Source organism: Chelonia mydas, chromosome 9, assembly GCF_015237465.2.
Source record: "Chelonia mydas isolate rCheMyd1 chromosome 9, rCheMyd1.pri.v2, whole genome shotgun sequence".
NCBI classification, from domain to species: Eukaryota; Metazoa; Chordata; order Testudines; family Cheloniidae; genus Chelonia; species Chelonia mydas.
Genome location: NC_057855.1, coordinates 49,048,110 through 49,068,167, shown reverse-complemented (window position 1 = coordinate 49,068,167; position 20,058 = coordinate 49,048,110). Strand labels below are relative to the sequence as shown.

Here is a 20,058-nt window from a genome sequence, read left to right as displayed (position 1 = left end):
TAACAGTGGGCACTCATTCACCTCTGCCCACAGCCAGACAGAGCGACACGCACCCCAGTGTGACCTGGCTGGTACGCAGGCCAGGCCCACACCCAGCTACTCCTGAACTTAGTATCCACAGATCAGCCAGTGAGCAAAGATTAGCCAAGCCCACCATCATAGGCATCCGGCCCAGGGGAATAGCATCCCTCCCAGCCTCTCACTGTAAAGAGCAATCAAGCCCACCCCTGGCCAGGAACAGGTGACAGGCTTAGCAACTGTCACCCAGGAAAAGGTGATGAGGACCTTCTCCATCCACAAGCTAACGCCAGCGTGTGTTGCTTTTCCCTTAGTCAACACAGACACAGAAACGGCCGTTGTCAACGTAACGTATGCAACAAAAGAAGAAGCAAAAGTGTAAGTGACTCTTGCTCTCTTTCATCCTTCCTTTCACCCTCTCTCTTTCTTCATCCCTCCAAGCAGTGAGTCAGCTGCCTTTCCTTGCATGCCCCTTTCTCGCTCCATCTCACTGGGGTGGGGCTCATTTATTTCCCTGTAACGAATAGTAGGTTTGCCTGCGACTCACCTAGTGTTCTGACATGCCAGCGGTGAGCTGCCCCTCGCCTCGGGGGAGGGGCAAGACTTAGGTCTTGAAGGTCCTGTTTGGGATGTGCCCCGCGAGGAGGGTGTCGCTGATCCCGTTGTGGTTACTGATCTTGCTCTCAGGAAGATTTTCCTTGAAATTCAGCCTCATTTTTCCCAAATTATTTCTCCTAGATGTTCAGATTTGCATTTTTCCAGATTCTGTTCATGCTGTTCCCGCTCTGTCAATTCGTCCTGTCTCGTTAGGCCTCCTGATTTTATTTTTCTTTTCTCATAATTTTGTATAAACTGAGTTTGCTCCTTCCTCTAGATCATTAATGAAGCTGTCGGCTAAAACCCAGTTTTCTTTAGGACCCTTTCACTAGTTTTCATTACTGCTGACAGTCCAAGGTGATTTGAATGAATCGGAGAGGGTGATTTTTGTTGGGCCCCGTATCAGATGCTTTATAAATCAGCCGTATGGCAGTGTGCAGATCTTTTCACGCACGCTAGCAGGATACACATGGTCAGTTAATGTGCAGCAGGCTGGCATGCTGTTCATTCACGCCCTGGCTGGCCACACACTAAGTCTCCGTGTGGACAAGCCCTGAGTCCATCCCAGGGCTCCTGGTGCAGAACAGCTGGCACTGCCCCTTGCTCAGCAAGGGGGTTGTCAGTCGCAAGGTGGGGGTCATCCAGGGGTGAAATCCTGGCCCCGCCAAAACTGACAAAACATGACAAAACTCCCTTTGGCTTCTGTAGGGCCAGAACTTTGGCCAAATATACAGCAAACTAAGCCACCTGATTGGCTCAATTTGGAAGGGAGCCCGGCAGGAGGTGCTGGCAGTGTTTCGAAATGTCCCTCCATATCTAGGAGCTCTGGGGGTCACTGAAATCAATGGGCTCCCTCCCCCCCCCCAGGAAAGTACTGCTCAGCATGCAGAATCTGGCCCTAACTGGTTCCCTCCTGTGCTATGCTGCATGGGGCACTGTGCCCACCCAGTGGCTGCATGCCTGGTTGCTTGGTGGCCAGTCCCTCGGCACTGGCGTTGTTTTTCACTTGCCCTGGGCGAATGGTTCAGCTGGCCCCATCCGGGAGCCACCCTGCTGGTGAGATCACATTGCCTTATAATTTCAGTCACACACAAGTGGTCACTGCAGGCCAGGGCCTGATTCAGTCCCCTCCCCACCACTCCATGAAACCCACAGGATGATCTGTGGCATTGTGATCTGCTCATTGTGGGAAAGGGAGCAGGGCTGGACCCTTAATGAGCTGAGACTCCGAAGCCATCACATGCTGGAGATCCCAGAAACTCACTGTGTCCTGAAGAACAAGGACTTTCTGGAAGGGTCAGACATCTCCCATCCGGCTTGCACTCCCCCTGAGCAGGCTGCTCTGTTGCAGCTCGCGCTGGTCTGTTACCTAGCGTTCCCGGAGCGAATCATTCAGCTCCTCCCTGGTAGCGAGCTCTCGGTGCACAGTGGGGGCAATAAATAGCTCCCAACTCCATTCCCATTGGCATCGCTGTGGACAAGCCCCCAGCACCTCCTATTGCTCTGCAAATGCAACGCGGTTCTGTTTGCTTGTCTGCTTTCAACAAGCATCCCCCTGTGCTTCCCGGCATTGGCATTGCACCTGAGCAGTTGCTTCAGCCTCGCTATTGTAAGAGGACCGGAAAAAACCCCCTCTCCCCCACCCCGGGTTTTCTCTGGCACGAAAGAGTGAGCTGTTTCTGGGTCAGAGTTCAGTAACCGACTGGGAAACCCCCCGTCCATTTGCCCTGGACCTGGGGGAATTGCCAGCATTATTGTCAGTGGGTCAGAGTGGGCTAGAGAGTTCTTTGGCCCAGAGATCCATGTCCCCATCAGCTAGTCTGAGACACCCTCACCCCCGGAGCTCTCCTACTTCTGTGCCGCTGGTCACAGAACCTGCCCCAGCTCCAGGAGCAGGAACTGCAGGCAGCCCACAAAGAGCTGGGTGGGGACTGGATTTTCAGAGGGGCTCAGCATTGGTCTCGCTCTGCCTCACTGCAGTCAGCGGGGTGGGGGCTGGCCCCAGAGAGCGGTCTGAGTGGAGCACCCCATAAAATCCCACCTGTCCCTTGAACCGGGGTCCGGTTTGGGATGTGGACTGTTCTCTACAGTGCCTTATGGCGTACATGCGAAGTGGAGCTTGGGCACCTTTCCAGCCCCATGGCTCCTGGCCCTGCCTGTGCTGGTTAGGGAGAGCAGCCCCTGTCCTGGACGCTGTCCCACAGGCTATGCCCCCTCTGTGCAGAGGGCCAGGAATGCAGAGCCGATCAGCTCCTCTGGCCGGGCTGGCTTTAGTATGTAAAAGGAAGATTAAACCCAGTGCCCTCCATGTATGCTGATGGCTGTTGTGCTCAGGGTGGCTCCAGCCACTGGCGACACTTGATTTGCTGCTAGGCTCCCAGTGTCCCGTCTCCGCAGTCCGGCAGAGCTCCACGGGGAAGGTGCATGCTGGCAGAGCACAGCTAGCTAGATGGTGGGCTTAGGAAAGCGCAGTTGCCAGGTGGCTGTTGCCTGGGGAGTCTCCAGAGGTGTTTGGGGGTTACAAAGCTGGAGTGGAAGGCGTGCCTGTAGCCGCGGAGAGGGAGAATTGGGCCAGGATTCCTACTTGTGTGAGTTCCGTCTGGCCTGCCTGTCTCCTGCCAGGCTGGGATGGAGCTGGAGTGGGCCCTTGCTGAGGAGTGGAGAAGGGGAGGCTGCATCTCTACTCCGGGGTGGGACTCAGGCAGCCCTGGCAGGGACTGGGAGAGAGCTACTGAGTCAATGTCACACTAATGCCTCTGCGGTGCAGCTCCATCAGCTGTGCTGGGATCACACCAGCCATCAGTTAGCCAACGGTGCAGTAGGCTCATCCCCCCGCAGTGTTCCAGGGGCTCAGAGCGCCACAGGGGCGGGGGACGTGCCCTCAAGGTGCACAGAGCAGGGGTGGGATAGAGCGCTGTGCAGAGGACATGCCCTCGAGGGGCACAGAGCCCTGCCAAGTGGCAGTGGGTTACACACACCCCTTTGGACACATTGTGATTGTGTTAGGCATTTGGATGTCTCTGACAGGGGCGAAGACCCAGGCTTGGGGAGCCATGAGATCTCTGCTCTAGGGATGCCCATGCTCCTAGGAGGGACCTCGGACCATGTCCAGACAGCGTGGACACTTACCCAGTCCATAGGGACAGGGACAGTCTCCTGCACCCGGTCGGGTCGGTGGCTCGCCTCCTGGCAAAGGTGCCTCAGGCCTGGCACCCACAGCTGGTGCAAGGCCTAACCAGCGGCTTCTTTTCTCTGCCTTTCAGAGCAATTGAGAAGCTCAGCGGCCACCAGTTTGAGAACTATTCCTTCAAGATTTCCTACATCCCGGATGAAGAGGTGAGCTCCCCTCCGCCCCCTCAGCGGTCCCGCCGGGGGGGCCGTGCCTCCAGGGAGCGGGGCCCCTCCCCGGGGGGCTCCTCACAGCCCAAACAGCTCGATTTCCCACTGCGGATCCTGGTCCCCACGCAGTTTGTTGGTGCGATCATAGGAAAGGAGGGCTTGACCATAAAGAACCTCACTAAGCAAACCCAGTCCAAGTAAGTACCGCGAACGGTCGTGTTTCCTTCCCCAGGACTCCGCGGTGGCCTGTAGCTGCCCAGATCAGATTAGGCGCACTAGAGCGCTCTCGCCTGTATGCCAGGAATGTGTCGTTGCCCGTGCCATTAATGCAATGCTGTCTTGCCTCAGTCTGATGTCCAGGAGGGGTTAGTAGATGGTAGCAATCAGGGCAGCAGGGCGCGCACAGCACAGCAGTGCTGGCCATCACGCCATTATAGTATGTTGGCCAGAACGGTCCAACCCAGGAGCCTGAAATTAGGCACAGGAATAAGTGGCCCAGTTCTCGGAGCTGGTGCCTCATGCATTCACCCTGCTGCTAGGGGAGGGGCCGTGCCTCTCTGCTACGCTGTCCATTCCCATGCTCCCTCTGGGGCAGGCCGGCTCGGTACCACAGGCAGTGCTAGCCAGTGGCTAAACACCCTAGTTTGAATTAAATTGGCGTCTGGTCACAAGATCGTCTCCTGCCTGGAGTCACAGTTCCCAAACCATTCACACTGGGCCATGAGAGGGGGAGTCTCTTCTCGGATGAGGTCAGTAACAGGACCCCCTACTTCTGATCAGAGCGTGTGTTGTATCTGAAAAGATAGTAACGGCCAGACACCTGAGCGCTGCCGGCAGCTGGAACCAGAAGCCGGCTCTTCCCAGGCTGTGCGCATTCAAAGACCACGCCCTGCTGCTGCAGTGCGATGCTGGCACACATCACAGCACAAGAGCAGGGCCCAAAGGCATAGACAGGCCAAGAGTCAGGTCATCTCAGTCCAGTGCTCTAGCAAGGAACACACAAATCAGGAAGAAAATCCGAGTGGCATGAGGCTGATCCCAGGACTCGTGAGCAAGGCCCTCATGAGCAGTGCCTTTAGGGTGCTTTATAAAATCCCTGATGTGAGAAGTAGAGGCTTCAGAGGAGAGCTCTGTGTCAGGGGTACGTTACCTGGAAATAGGAGAATTGCTAGTAGATTGCTGCACCCATGTTGTGCATCCGACTTTAACCCTTTCCCCCTGCTCTAATCTTGTGTTGTTTAAAGAAGGAGTCTGCTGCTGGTGAGGGTTTTCAGATCTGCCTCCCTAACGCTGAACATGTATGTAACATTCTGATTTTCTTCACAGTTTTCCCTCTCCAGTTTGTTATTGCCCCAAGCTATTTGTGTTTAACACAAAGTTCATCAGTCAGCATCTGCCGCCTGTCCCTGTACACGAAGACATAGCAGGACACAGGAATTATCATCCCAGAACTGATCCACAATCCATTTAGTTCCTCTAGGTGTCCTACTTCTGACAGCAGCATCAGAGGAAAATGTGCAAATCCTGACAATACACCTACTTGGGCAAACCAATGTCTTGACCCCAGCTGGTATTCAGCTCACTCTGAAACACACTGAGGATTGCTAACCTTTGTAGCTTCATCCTGGCAGTCATAAGAGAAGATGCTGCGACCAGATCCATCACGATACTCAGCATAAATGTGAAATACAATTATCTGGGTAACCTGTGGGACTCACTGCTGATGGGTATCATTACATTATTGATCTTCTCAAGAGCCAGAACAGGATTAGACTTGTTTTGAGGGAGACTAATGTCCTGGGTTATACAGAGTAACTGAACGCCTTGTAGCGTCTGTCATAAATTGTGATCAGCCCTGTGTGGGTGGAGAGGGTGCGTGGCACTTTCCCCATCCCGCCCCCTGAGCAGGACTCAGCCGCAGCTCTCCTGCCCCCCCGAGTGCAGCGCAAGAGCTGCTCCAGGCTAGTGTTCTCAACAGCAGCAGCCACACCAGAGAGGACAGCATGAGGACCAGTCTATAGCCATGCACTGGCCAGCAGAGCAGAGCCAACATGGGGGTGGGGAGCGGGGGCAATGCATGCTGCACCCTGGCTAGCAGCCCAGATGCTTCCCAGGCTCCCTCTGCAGCACAGCCCTCCCTGGTCCATTCCTGGAGCCCCGAAATGCAGGCTGTGGAGTGAAGCCCCAGTCCAGTCTGCTGGTGTGAGCTGATCTCCGGCCAGGGTCCAAGAGAACAAGAGTTGCACATATGGCCAGGTGCATTAGGGGGATATCTGGTCTCCTTCGAAAGCATCCAGTACAAGCTGCTGTTGGGGAAGGATAGCTGGGCTAAATGGACCCCGGTCTGTTCCTGTCATGTCACAATCAGCTGTGGGAAGGTGAAAGCCCTAATTAAGATACAGCTATCTTCAAGAGTACCAAAACTGATTGGAAAGTGCAGGCCAAATCCCTCTCTTGGTGTAATTGTTTTCTTGTGTGATGCTGCCGAAGTGTGACTATTCCTCTGTAATATACAAGACCTTTCCTAACAAAGAGACCAGCATGCACACAGCGCAGGGTCATCCTCTCCAGCTGGGACGGACACACGCGCACACGTGCAGAGAAATGCACTCACTTTACTCTTCTGGTTTTTAACATGCCACTTGTGCTGTGCAGCGGCTGTGACGTCTCTCCCTGCCCTCAGGCCCATAGTGCCGCAGCAGAGCTCCATTGCCCTGCCATGTTCTGGTGGATCCCGAAGAAGCTGAGGAGAAGAATGTGTAGCAGTACTGGCAGCTCCTGGAACCGGGGAAACTCTGCCCTGCGTCTGAGGGACCGGCTCTTTTCTGATCTGTGTTGGCTCAGCTCCCCCCACCCACTCATTCTCCTTGATTTTCACTTGCAAATGAACCCCAAATCGTACAGCCAAACAAAGTCAAAATCTGAGTTGAACCTGGTTTAATGCCAGCATTGTTTGAAACCCCATGTTTAGTAGAAGTCAGTCTGGGTTCATGCAAATCTGGGCCGTCAGTCATTCAAAACTTAGACCTGGATTCCTGCAAAAAGTTTAACAGACCTTGAAACAAACCTGTCCTGAATGGTGAGTGTATCTAGTGAGTTTTCCACGATTCTGCAGCCACTTGCTGAATTTTGGTCCCTTCAGGAGAAGTTGGTTCAGAGCTGGTTTCAGCAGCGTGAGCGTGACTCCTGGTTCAGGGGTACTGTCTGTAGACAGCAGTGTAGATGCACTTTCTTTGATGCTTCACTGAAGTGCCTTGTTATGACGTCAGTCTGATCTCAGGGGTTTCTCTGTGCTGATTCTCTTGGTGCAGGGTAGACATCCATCGGAAGGAGAATGCCGGTGCTGCTGAGAAGCCAATCACCATCCACGCCAGCCCCGAAGGGTGCTCCGAAGCGTGCCGCATGATCCTCGATATCATGCAGAAAGAAGCTGATGAGACTAAATCGTAAGTGTTCCGCGCAGAGCACTCCGCAGGAGGAGGATTCCTGCAGCCGTACGCACCAGGCAGGGGGAGACAGTGATGGAGAGTAACGAGCTGATTTGAAGAATAAATCCCCAGAGGTCCAGAGAAAATGTGGTAGTTGCCCATGTAAAAGAATGGGGATTTGGTTTAATATGTTCGTGTGTTTAAAAGGCTTAGTCAGCACAACTAATTGATGTACAGTTTTGGTTACTAGAACACGCCTGGTCTGACAGTAAAGGAAACCAGCCCACCTGTAAAGCCTCAGGCTTTAAGTAATGCCTTAGGACCCATGCTTTCAATGCTTTGCTTTTTCTCCCCCCTTCTCCCTGCTGGAATGGGAGTCCATTTCCTGTGTTCTGGAGATTTGAGTCGATATTTCCTTTTTTCCAAACAGCCATTTGAAACAAATATTAGCAATTCAGCTTGTTTCATTGAAAAAATTTAAAAGTCGCCTAAAGTTTGAACCAAATGAAAAATTGTTTTTGTTTAGTTTGAATTTTTTCATGGGAAAATACCAACCCATTTTCGACCAGCCCCAGTTGCAATCAGTTTTTCTTGAACAGGGTTATTTTGATTCCCCTCCTGCCCCAAACGGTTAGCTGCAGGAGGAGCTATTTGTCTGGATTTTCTGTAAGTGCAGAGAGGACTCATTTCAGATTCTTTACATGACAAGGACTCTACAAACGTATGGGTTTTGCAATGAAAAAAAGTCTATGTGATGTTTTTGTCCTACTTTTCTTTTCTTTTTGTGTGTGTTCCTGGCCAGGAGAACTCCACGGTTTGGAGCAAACTGGTGATAGGAGAACAGGAAAAAGGAACTTACAAAAACCACCAAAACGCCTTTTGTTTCTTTTAGCGCCGAAGAAGTTCCCTTGAAAATCTTAGCACACAACAGTCTAGTTGGGAGACTGATTGGCAAAGAAGGACGAAACCTGAAGAAAATTGAGCAAGACACAGGGACCAAGATCACCATCTCTCCGTAAGTTGTGATATCCTGGCAGAGGAGAACGACCCACCTCCAGCCCAGAGAGCTACTGCATGGCCCAAAACCGGGCTCCTTGCTCTCTGGCTGTGGGAGGTGAGCGTCAGGGGAGCTGCTGAGGCCAGCCCTCAGGGTACGTGCTGTGAACGTGACCATGTGGAGCCAGCGTAGGACTCCTCCAAAGGTGCACAGACACAGGCAGGGGTGCTCCACCCAGCCCGGCACTGGTGAAGGCATGGGTGCCAGTAAAGCGAGCCGTGTTCGGAAGGTCTGGAATGGAAACAGGACATTCAGGCTATGCTCCCCTGCACAATGGCCCGTGGAAGTGGCTGGCTGGTGGGGGATAATCTGCAGCCCTGGGTTTTCCTGGCTGCTCCAAGGAGAAGGTTCCCTGCTCTGAGCTGGAGGGCGATGGCGGCTTGCTTTTCTGTTGCCTTGATGACAGCAAGTTCACCTGTCCGTAACTGCTTAGTTTACAGGATTTAACCATTTATAACCCTGAACGGACCATCACGGTGAAGGGCAACATCGAGGCCTGCTCCAATGCCGAAGTGGAGATCATGAAGAAGTTGCGAGAGGCCTATGAGAATGACATTGTCGCTGTCAACGTAAGCGCCCCCTTCCTGCTGCTCCCATTCTCCCAGTAGAGACCTCAAAGTGTCAGGGCCGGAGCCAGAGTTAGCCCAGTGGGAGCAGGCGAAGTTGGCTCTGGGGTGTTTGCAGGTCGTTCTGCCCGTCATGGGGGCTGATGCGGAATGGGACCCACTGGATCGAGCTCTCTGGGCGGACGTGTAGGAGTCATTGGGCACTTGGGCACATGTGGTCGTCCCCCCGTCCCCGCCCCGGCGTTTGTTCCGTGTTTCCCACCTCTCTCTGTTTTGCATTTCTAGCAACAAGCCAACTTGATCCCAGGGCTGAACCTCAGCGCACTGGGGATCTTCTCCACTGGGCTGTCCATGCTGCCCTCTGCAGCGGGGGCCCGCGGAGCTGCGGCTGCCTCCTACAACCCCTTTGCGGTGAGTACCTGGCAGGCCACGCCTGTGTGTGTGTGTGCATGTGTGTGCGCGCACACGCGGGGTGTGTCCCCCTAGCTCAGTGGGGTTAGGAGGAAACACTCTCATGCTAACCCTCTACTGAGGACAGACGTGGCTTTGGCAGGAGGTGTCCCGTATACACTCTTGTATAAGAGCACTGCTTTTTCTTGATGGTTTTGGGGGGATTTGTTTATACCCCAGCACCAGGGAGATCCTGCGTCTTGCTGGAGTATGAGCTCTTCAGGCGCCTGCACCTTTCCTCAGCCTGTGGAGATTTGGTGCTCCCATCAGGATGGGGCCTCACGTGCTATTTTTGGGGCTGGGTATGCAGAAAGGAGAAGCAGCGCCCCAGCACTGTATAGACTTGTGTATAATCACTCCCAGTTAGGCCTAGGTCAGTACTTTTGTAAGTATTTTTTTCCTTTAAGGGCTTGCTGTGGTTTTAAATCTCTGCACTGCGCCAGCAGGAGCAATGCACCTTGTGCTTCCTCACTTCAGGGGTGCAGAGCATGCTCCCCTACCCAGCTGGCCTATTGACTGGGGCTGGGGTCTGCACACCTGCATGTCTGCGGGTGACAAGCTTGTAGAACAGCACGTATTGTTGGTGGGTGATCCCAGGCTCTGCACACACCCCTGCAAACCCTGGAATAAGCACACTTTGCGTTCACATCAAACACTTCTACATAATGCCCAGACCTGGTGTCCATACTCAGCAGCTGCTTAGGCAGAAGTCAGTGGGAATTACAAACTGTAACAAGGCCAGGATTTGGGCTATGGAACAGTTAAAGGAGGTAGTGATGAGCCAAATCCAGCACCCTCTGGATTCCCTCATCTCTACCCATCTCACTGTTGACTGAGACCTGGCCAGCTAGTGATTCTCAGCTCCGTGTGAAGCCAGGTTCTGGGGCCAGCTTGCTTTCCTAGTGCCTGAGTGAGCAAGGTTCCTGGGTGAAAGCTCATCCCAGACAGAGATGGTGCAGCTGGGTAGGAGCAGAGCAGGTTTACTGGCTGAGTGCATGGGCAGGAGCAGTAGCCATGAGAGAGCTTGATTTTTAGTAAGGCTTTGACACAGTCCCACATAACGTTCCTTTAAGCCAACTGGGGAAATGGGGTCTAGATGGAATTCCTATAAAGGTGGGTGCACAACTGGTTGAAAGACCTACTCAAAGAGTAGTTATTAATGGTGTGCTGTCAGACTGGGAGGGCGTATTTAGTGAGACGCGTACGGCTCAGTCCTGGGTCTAGTGCTATTCAATATTTTCATTAATGACTTGGATAATGAAGTGGAGAGAGTGCTTATAAAATTTGGGGGTGACACCACGGAGGGAGGGGCTGCCAGCACTTTGGAGGACAGGATTAGAATTCAAAACGACTTTGCCAAATTGGAGAATTGGTCTGAATTCAAACAGATGGAATTCAATAAAGACAAGTACAGAGTATGACACTTAGGAGGGAAAAATCAAACGCACAAGTACAAAATGGGGACTAACTGGCTAGATGTCAGTGCTGCTGAAAAGGATCTGGGGTTCTAGTCAACAGTGTGATGCAGCTGCGAAAGAAGCTACTATCAATCTGAGGTGTATGGACAGGCATCTCCTATGTAAAACAGAGGACGAGATAATACTGCTCTTCTCGGCACTGGTGAGGCCCCAGCTGCAGTAGCGTATCCAATTCTGGACGCTACGCTTCAGGAAAGACATGGACAAATTGGAGAAAGTCTGGAGGGGAGCAACAAAAATGATCAAAGATTTAGAAAACCTGACCTATGAGGAAAGGTTAAAAACACTGGGCATATTTAGTCTTGAGAAAAGAAGACTGAGGGGGGACCTGATAGTCTTCAAATACGTTAAGGGCTGTTATAAAGCGATCAGTTGATCTCCATGTCCACTGAAGGTAGGACAAGAAGTTCATCTGCAGCAATGGAGATTTAGGTTAGATATGAAGAAAAACTTTCTGCCTATAAGGGTAGTTGAGCTCCGGAACAGGCTTCCAAGGGAGGTTGTGGAATTCCCATCACTGGAGGTGTTTAAGAACCGGTTGCACAAACATCTGTCAGGGATGATCTAGGTTTACTTGGTCCCGTCTCAGCGCAGGGGGCTGGAATTAATGACCTCTCGAGGTCCCTTCCAGCCCTGCATTTCGGTGGTTCTATGAAGAAGATTGTGAATCTTTCCTCCTCTTTGTGAGGGGTCTTCACAGTCTTTGTCGGTGTGTGTCCATCGCTGCTCCGGAACTCCCACTGGGCATGCTACCCGTGGGGGTGGGGGGGGGGGGGGTCCTTTATCTGGGATGGCCTGTTAGGGGCAGGCTTCAGCTGTGACTTTGGCTCTTCCATGCTCTCCTGGTGTAACACACTCTACAGCTGACGGTCAGTCAGAAGCTTCATGTGCTGCTGCCAGCTCGCAAGTGGGTTGGGCTGACAGACACAGGACTTCTGCACTCTTCACTCTGCACTGCCTCCCAACCCATTTCTGGTGCAACTCCAAGTGCGCTGTCCTCTGTAAAAGCCTGAATTACTTGGGGTGGGTTACCTCAGACACAGCCTGCCTGGCCATGCCCATCCTAGCTCTGGCTAAGCAGGGATCTGAGTACCCCAATAGAGCCCATGCAGGGTGATTCTCAGAAAGCAGGGTGAGACTCTTTGAAGGGGCAGCGAGAGAGACCTGGGAAAGGCTCCTGCAGGCATGCAGAGGAGCCCTTGGCTTGGAAGTGGATGAAATGTCATAAAACAGACATAGCTAGTGTGAGTAATGCTGAGTAATAGTTTCATCCTGGAGGAGGGCTGTGCGTTTGTCGGGTGTCAGACAACTTTGATGTCAGTTCATGGGAACTGTATTTATTACTTGATCGTTTCAAAACGAGTGGGATCATTTTTTAACCAGCCATGCTGGCGTTGCCCCATTAACGGTGCAGCAGTGCCTTTCAGAGGTGGGATTGTGACGACACGCACCGCCGCTGCACTCTCTGGAGGCACGAGGCAAAACCAACCCAATTGGACCAGTTTTCAAAACCAGCCCCTGGCTGTGCCACTGCTGGGACTGCCTGGGCCCAGGCAGACAGGTGCCAGCCACGCCTTGGAGTGGACACTTCACTCTCTGCGCCTGTGTCTCCAGAGTTGGGACAACTACCTTGGCATCCATTTGTGAAAGTGGATAGAGAGCCCAGAGCCATATATGATATGTGACTGTGTTCTGAGCTGTGTTCTTCCTAGTCTGCCTGCACAATAGGTGGACAGAGATGCATAGATAGCACATGTTGAGAGGACAAAGCCCTGGCTGGGATGATTTGATTGGGGATTGGTCCTGCTTTGAGCAGGGGGTTGGACTAGATGACCTCCTGAGGTCCCTTCCAACCCTGATATTCTATGATTCTATGATTGTACAATCAGCTTGATTTGCTGATATGGAGTGATTATTTCATACCTTCTTGATTTTTGGATAGCACCACAGGAAATCACAGAGCTGGCTTTTAACTCCTGCAGATAAACCCCTGATTGACAGCGTATCTAACACTCCATGTCACCATTTCAGTTCAGCTGCTGTAACTATTTGGAGCTGAGAACAAGTCTATTTACTTCTTTAGTTTTTCTAAAAACTGTAGTAGCCAAGTGATCGGAGCGGGATGGTGAGTTTTACACCATTCAGAGTTGAAATATTTAGGTGATGGTGCAGAAAAGACACAAAATGTTGACTGCAAAAACAGCGTGTGTGTATATCTGTTCATGCTTTTCTGCGTGGTGTATTTGTGAGTGTGTGTTTTCCTCATGAACACTGCATGTCGATGTTCACATGTTCTTAGGTCTGGTGCATTACTTTGGGAACGTGCACATGGTATAAGGGAGGAGCGTACATTCCCAGCAAACTCCTGTGACCCCCCCAAAACCCCAGCAAGGCTACTTGGCAGTTTATTTTTAGAGGAAAAATTAAATAATTTATTATGCCAAATATAAAAAGTGCTCCAGGCCAAGTGTTGGCTCCCTGCCCTCTCCTTGTCAGCCTAACCACGAGTGGAGAGGTCTCACACTAAGCTACTTCCTTCCCTTCTGTTTCTTGGGCAAAGGGGGAGGAAGGGTAGATAGCCCTGTTCCCATTCTGATACCTATAGGTTACACGACCTATAGATGTATATGCACAAACAGGTGGGGAATGGAGTGAAATTAGAGACAGGGCATAGTATTGAAAGAATGTACCACTCAGGAGAGCTCTCCTGGGAAGCAGAGGGTGCATGTGTGTGCATGGGTGATGTGTGCGGGGGGGGGGGGGGGGCATGGGGAGATGCAGACTTGTATGTTAGTGCTATGCATGTGCATTCCTATCTGAGGGGTACAGTTCTGCCTCCATCCGCCCAGAGAAATGGGCCCATTGCCCTACAAGCAGCTAGCGTCGTTAGTCACTATGCATTTTGAGTCTGTCACTTGTGTCACTCTGTACAGTCATAGCAGACGTGAAAGAGCTACAAACGCCTGGCTGTATCCCGCAGATCTCCTGCGATGAGCGAGGTGACAGCTGCTCATGATCAGCCCCCCGAAGATCTGATGCACGCTGTTTTAGAAAAAGGGCTAAAACATGCAAAATTCACCCTGCTGCCCAACGAACTGGGCTCTATTTGTTTTTTTTTTATCAAAACCTTTGTAAGGTGATTTGCAAACATCTATTGTATAAAGTTCAGTCAACCGAAAGGGAGAGGGTCCTCTGTGGAAATCCTATTGCAAATTAAGGCCAAATAATACATCCATGTGCACTTTGATATCAAATATGCCTGCTTGGAGATGCCTGGGTGACTGAAAAGTTGAAGGGAATTAATGCACATGGAATCAAGGTTTAGATGTTTCACTTGGTGGCTTTAAATCCTTTCTAATAAGCCAGGACATGGAGAAGCCATTTTTGTTTGCAGTCTTTGCTCCTGGAGGACCAGGCGCTCCTGGTGTTCCGGCAGAGACTTCTTGCACTAGCCAGTGGTACGGCAGGCAGCACAGACACCTGTGTCAGTCGCACACAGTAATATCAGGTGACGCTGTCTGAGGCTGCTGCAGATCAGCCAAGGCCCCACCGAGCTGTGCAATGTTTCTGTTGAGGGTATTGCAAAAATGGACTTAATGAAATATATAATGCGAGGATGTCTCAGCAGAGCTGTGCGGGTCTCCCACAAAAGCACTGTTCGGTGGGGCATACACGTCTTGTGTTCATCAGTACATGCACACATCAAGTCATCTGTTTCTTGTGCCTCCAAACTATTCAAGCTCTAACGGCTTCCCCCGGGAAGGTGAATGCACTGAGAATGGCTATGGGCTTTGTTCGGATACTGTTTGTCTGTTGAATGTTTGGAGACAGACCCTTGGTGGACAGCAGGCCCCTCTGCTATTTTTGTTCTGTGTATGTGTTTATGGGTGTGAGTGCGGAGGATGTGTGGAGGCCAGCCATGTGGCCTGGTGGGTAGGACAGTGGCTTGGAAATCAGGAGACCTGGTTCTGGTCCTGGCTCTGCCACTCACCTGCTTGGTGACCGTAGGCAAGTCGCTTCACCTCTGTACCTCAGTTTCCCCTCTGTAGAGCATGTTTTGTGGCTTGCAGTAGTGCCTCATGGTCCCAGGCCCTTTGTACCTGGCACTGGATGGACAGTCCCTCTCCGGAAAAGGCTGCAGCCTACACAGACCAGACCGGGTAGGGGCAGGGGTGAAACATACCAGCTGAGGGACCAGACTGACCGCCCATGAGTGCACGCCCAACACCCAGCCCGCACAGGAGGCCCACGCGGAGCTGAGGGCTGGGCCTGAGGCCCAGGGGAGCTGAGTGTGACAGGAACAGACAGGATAGGAGCCAGTGCTGAGCACAGCATGGTTGCCTTGCTGCCTTCACACGCAAAGCTCTGTAATCCCAGCCAGCCTGCTACACCCCAGCTCTGCTGCATCAATTGGAGATTCACACTCAGAACTTGTCTACACTACAAAATTAAGTCGACCTATGTTAGTTCAATTTACAGCCCCCACAGTGATTACTGCTGTTTTTCATATCCATGCTACCCTGCTGTTGGTGGTGCATGTCCTCACCGGGCAGGCTTCCACCAACTTAAGAGGGGTAGCATGGGGGCTCAGAGCCTGAGCTCACAGCTCCACACGGAGCTCCTTGCCGAGACCCAGCTTCCCCCCACCCGCGGCTCTCAGCTCCCCACCAGGAGTCCAGCAGCTGCCCAGGATCCAAGCGTGGAGCTCCGTGCCTGGAGCCCAGGTGTCTGCCTGGCTCCCAGCAGGGAGTGGGGAGCCAGGAGCCCCAGGGGTCAGCTGGGCTCCCAGTGGGGAGCTCTGCGCCCAGAGCGTGGGTGGCTGCCAGGCAGCTAGCGGGTAACTAGGAGCCCGGGCCAGGTTCCAGCTGGTTAGCTCTGCGGGGAGCTGAGAGCCCGGGTGGTAGCAGGTTCACAGCTGGAGCCCCCACGCACCCTGGGGCGACAGCCCCAGGTGTGAGCCCAGCACGGGGTTTGCAACAGGGAACCTACCAGCCTTTCTTGTCAGTTTCACAGCTTCCTTGTGGACCTGTGACATTGACAAACAACAGCTGATGTAAGTAAGGCAACATCTACAGAGACACTGCGTCGCCCTAACTACACCACATAAACCCTACGCCCCTCGTGGAGGTGGAGTTATCATGTCGGTGTAGTAGGGCACTTACTTCGGCGGGAGCAAGGCTGTGGTGTAGACACTGACTAGGTTGATGTAAGGCAGCTGTAATGTAGCGCAGGCCTTAGTTTCTCACACACCTTAACCCTGATCCCTTCTCTGGTTCCACTGCCTTTCCTCATGTCACCCAAGGTGTAACTGTGCCTAGGGTAAGACCTACCTGCATGACTCTCTTCCTCCTAGGAGGGATTGCTACAGGTGTTGGAGATCACGCTGTTTTCACCCTGTCCTAATTGCAGTCATGCCCAACTTCCTCCTCTCTGCAGGACCGGGTGGCTAGTGCAGCCTGCTCCCTCCTCAGGGCCATCTGTCAAAGTCTAAGGTTCCTCCTGCCTTTTGCTGCCTCCTTTGGACCAGTTGGTGACACGTTTTATTACAGTCCTGATCCCATCAGCAGCCAGGCCATCACTCCACCTCATGGCTCAGCTGTGCACTCCAGGTCAGCTGCAAGGTCTGAGCTTGAGCTGTCCTATGCCACTGAGCTGAGTGGGAGCAGGGTCAGGCCCTTGTCAGTTACCCCCACGTACATCCCTCGTTCAGAAAGTGCTGTCATGATATGTTCATGGGGCAGCACCTTGCAGACTCTGGGTGCCAGCCCCTGCACAACCCTGGCTGTTCTCTCTCCTTGTCTCTTGTCTCGTTCTCCACTTCGCCACAAGGCTCCAGCCTTGGGACCCCTCCTGTGATGCCTGGCTCTCCCCAGGGGGACGCTGTCATATGCCAGGTGTGGGTGACTCGTGTATTTCCGTGGAAATATTGTGCTAGCAGGAAAGCGAGAGAGCTCCCTGTAGAGCAATGTCCAGAGATTCTAGCGTCACTGGGGAGCACCCTCCCCAGCGTACCACTGGGTGAGCCACTGAGGCTAAAAAGCTGCAGAAACCAGACACAGCCGTGCTCTGAATGGGGGTCATCCAGGAGGTTGTCAGGATAAGCTCCAGATTTGCATGGGCCTTCATCAGTTTCAGTGGAGCTGGGCTCATTTACATCAGCGCTGGAGTTGTGATTTGCCTGCAGGAGGGGGCCAACATTTCTCCTGGGGCCTCAGCAGGGTTTTTGGTTGTTCCTCAGGCCTGGTTCTCGGTCTGTCTCGGGACCCCCGTGTTAGAAAGTACGGCAGGCGCAATGGCAGGGGACGCAGGGAAGCCGGTGTATGTGCACACTGAGGTGCTGGGGGTAGATCCCCAGCAGCCAGCCCCCAGATGTAGCACAGGCGTGGTGTGTACGGACCGTGCTGTCTGGGAACCCGCACTGACTGTGTTTTCTTTCCTGCCATAGAGCCCCTCGGCATACCTCTCGGGTCTGTATGGAGCCTCCCCCATTGGCGCCTTCCCACAGCAGCACTCTGTAAGTGCCCGCTCTGCCCGTGCTGGCACCGCTCGCCCTGCTTGGCCCCCGCGTTCCTCTCTTGGCTGTGATTCTGTCCGGTGCTGCTCTGCCATTGCAGTGAGCGTGCCAGGTCAGTGCCCTCCTGGCAGCCGGCGGCAGTGATGTGGTCACTGGAAATGAGGCTGTGGAATCCAGACGCCCGCAGGGAAACGTTGAGTCCTTTTCCGAGTCCGTTCCCACTTTCCTCAGCAAAAGCCAGCACATCGGCGCCCACGCAGGGCTCCCCCCGCAGCACGGCATGGCCTGGGCAACTCTTCTGTGTCTCCGCAGGCCTTGGTGCCAGAGCTGTTCCAGTCCCCGGCACCCAGAGGCTTGGCAGCACACTCTCACTGCACATGACGTGACAAAGCCGAGCCCCCAGGATTTAAACCCAACCGCCAGGAGGAAGCAGCAGGGGCTGTGGTTTTCCTTTAGCCCCCGAGAATTCCCCTCTGTCCCACTCCCACCAGGTGGCCCATGGTGCATTTACTGTCTCCCCATGTGTGCTCAGCGAGGAAGGGGGATGATGAACTGAGCCTTTTAAAGGGCAGGTCAAGGACACTTGGCAGCACCTTCCCTGTACCGGGGTGCAGAGTGGTGGGGGCCTTTCCCCTGCAAGGGGCACACCGGTACGGCTGCTGTGAGGGAGGGATGGCTGATGCAGCGTGGCGCAAGGTGCTCCTGATGAGCATGCAGAGAGCCACAAGGAGAGCAGTGGGTCCCTTGTGTTGCTGCTCTGCATGTGTGGGCAGCAAGGCAATTCCAGCCCAGCTCCTCCACAGGAGGCTCATGGGTGGGGAGCCCTGGCGGCCCCTCCCCCCCACCCCACTGTGCAGCCCTGGGGTCCCCTCCGGAGCAGGGTCTGTAGTGCTGGCCTCCCCGAGAGTCGGCCCCAGCAGGAGCATGGCTTTGTGCTTACGCTCCTGGGCTTTGTCCCTGAGAGTGGTTCATCGCCAGACTCTCTCTGACCCTGAGCCCCTTCCCCCAGTGCTAGCCCGGTCCCGGGATGAGTACGGAGCTAGCAGTTTGGAGATCTGGTTGGCCAGGGCTGGAACTCAGACTGGGGGCTGAAGCCACCTCTGCCTGCGTATCAGGTTGCAGGACAAAGCCTCAGGAGGAAGCACCATCTGCCTCAAGCCGAGAGATCCCCGGGAAGAGCCTCAGCCATAGGCTAAGGCAGCGTGTGTTCTCCTCATGGGAACCACTGGCCTAGGGCTCCGTGCTCCGTGAAGGCCTTGCAGCCTTTACAGACAAGAGCCAGAGATGAGTGACTCCCCGAAAACGCCCTGCTGCCACCACACCTGCCATTGCCTCACGATTTACCCTGGTTGGACTGTCAGCCTAGAGACGCCACTGCCCCTTCATCTACTGCCCTGGCACAGTGCCAGCCTCTCCACACAGCGCCCTGAACACCTCAACCCCACCTGCTAGCACTGGCCCTTTCGCTGCTTGGCTCCAGGCTGGGACACTGAGCCACACGCCTCGCAGTGAGAGGCGGACAGAATCCCACCCACTCCGTTTATGTAGGCCCCTAATGCTACCAGCCTGGGCTGGAATCAGGCATGGCCCTGAGAGAGCAGGCTAGGTACCTCCATCTCCTGAGCCAGCTGATGCCTGGGGAGGTTGTAAAGCTGTCACATTTGCACATGGCTCCGAGCAGGCATTTACACATGGCTGTGGCCACAGGTTGTTTCTCCATTCCACCGCTGCACATGGGAGCTGCTACAGCAGCTTTCCTGGGCAGCTTGTTGCTGCTGCCGTCTTCGTGCCTGTGCCCTTTTCGGGGGGCAGAACCCCAGGCTGGGAGCTGCCCCAGGTGAGGTGTTAGATAATGGACACACCCCTCTGGGCCAGGCTGTTCACCTGAGGGAGAAGTTGTGGGTGTTTGTGCCCATTGGGGGCAGAGCCACATGCAGATCCTGGGAGGAAAGGAGTGTGACCTGGGGTCCTGTGCTGAGCCCTGGCGGAGGCGGTAAAAGAGCAAGAGCCAGCATTTCCCCAGAGCGGAGCCTGACGCTTTGCTCCTACAGCCCCACTCGGCCCTCTGAAAAAGGGCCAGTGTCCATTGCTGCTGGGTTTGGAATGGGCCTTGGAATGAATGGTGGGTGCAGCCCCTTGGATGAGGAGACCGGGACTGGCACCTACTCGGTGCCTTCCTGTAGCACCCACCAATGGCTGCTCTGCATGCCGGTTCTGTGCCAGTACAACTGCGTCTGTATTAGGTGTCCTGGCGCTTTCACTAGACCGGTATAAACTCGCAGCCCTACCCAAAATAGCTAAACCAGAATCAAAACTGTGTGTAGAGCAACCTCAAATAGTACTTGCTTTTACCAGGAGCCTCTGAGCTCCCAGAAATGGCCTTTAAATCTTCTGTAAGCCCTACCTGGGGGCCTTCTTTTCCCTCTCCCTTTCACCACACTGGCAGTGTTTAGTGAGAATTATGGTCTTTTAGCCAGTCAGAGGCACACACAGTGGCACATGCTCTTCTTTCTAGCGCTCAGGGGAGGAGGCTTTGAGAAACGCTCAGCGGTGGGTTGGATTGTTGAACCTTTTAAACGTGACACAATTGGATTGTTGGTTTTACCAAATC

The 20,058-nt window shown here is 53.6% G+C and overlaps 1 protein-coding gene across 2 annotated transcripts in view; it reads left to right on the top strand.

The window, feature by feature from the left end:
• Window positions 1–20,058, top strand: part of IGF2BP2 (insulin like growth factor 2 mRNA binding protein 2) — a 102,034-nt gene that overhangs the window by 63,234 nt on the left and 18,742 nt on the right. The window contains exons 5-11 of one of the 2 annotated variants that reach the window (XM_037908587.2): window positions 333–396; window positions 3,879–4,151; window positions 7,266–7,400; window positions 8,275–8,397; window positions 8,873–9,008; window positions 9,291–9,416; window positions 17,379–17,447. In XM_037908587.2, coding sequence (XP_037764515.1) covers window positions 333–396; window positions 3,879–4,151; window positions 7,266–7,400; window positions 8,275–8,397; window positions 8,873–9,008; window positions 9,291–9,416; window positions 17,379–17,447 — 926 coding nt within the window. The remainder of the gene's footprint in view (window positions 1–332; window positions 397–3,878; window positions 4,152–7,265; window positions 7,401–8,274; window positions 8,398–8,872; window positions 9,009–9,290; window positions 9,417–17,378; window positions 17,448–20,058) is intronic. The other variant, XM_037908589.2, reaches the window with a different exon arrangement.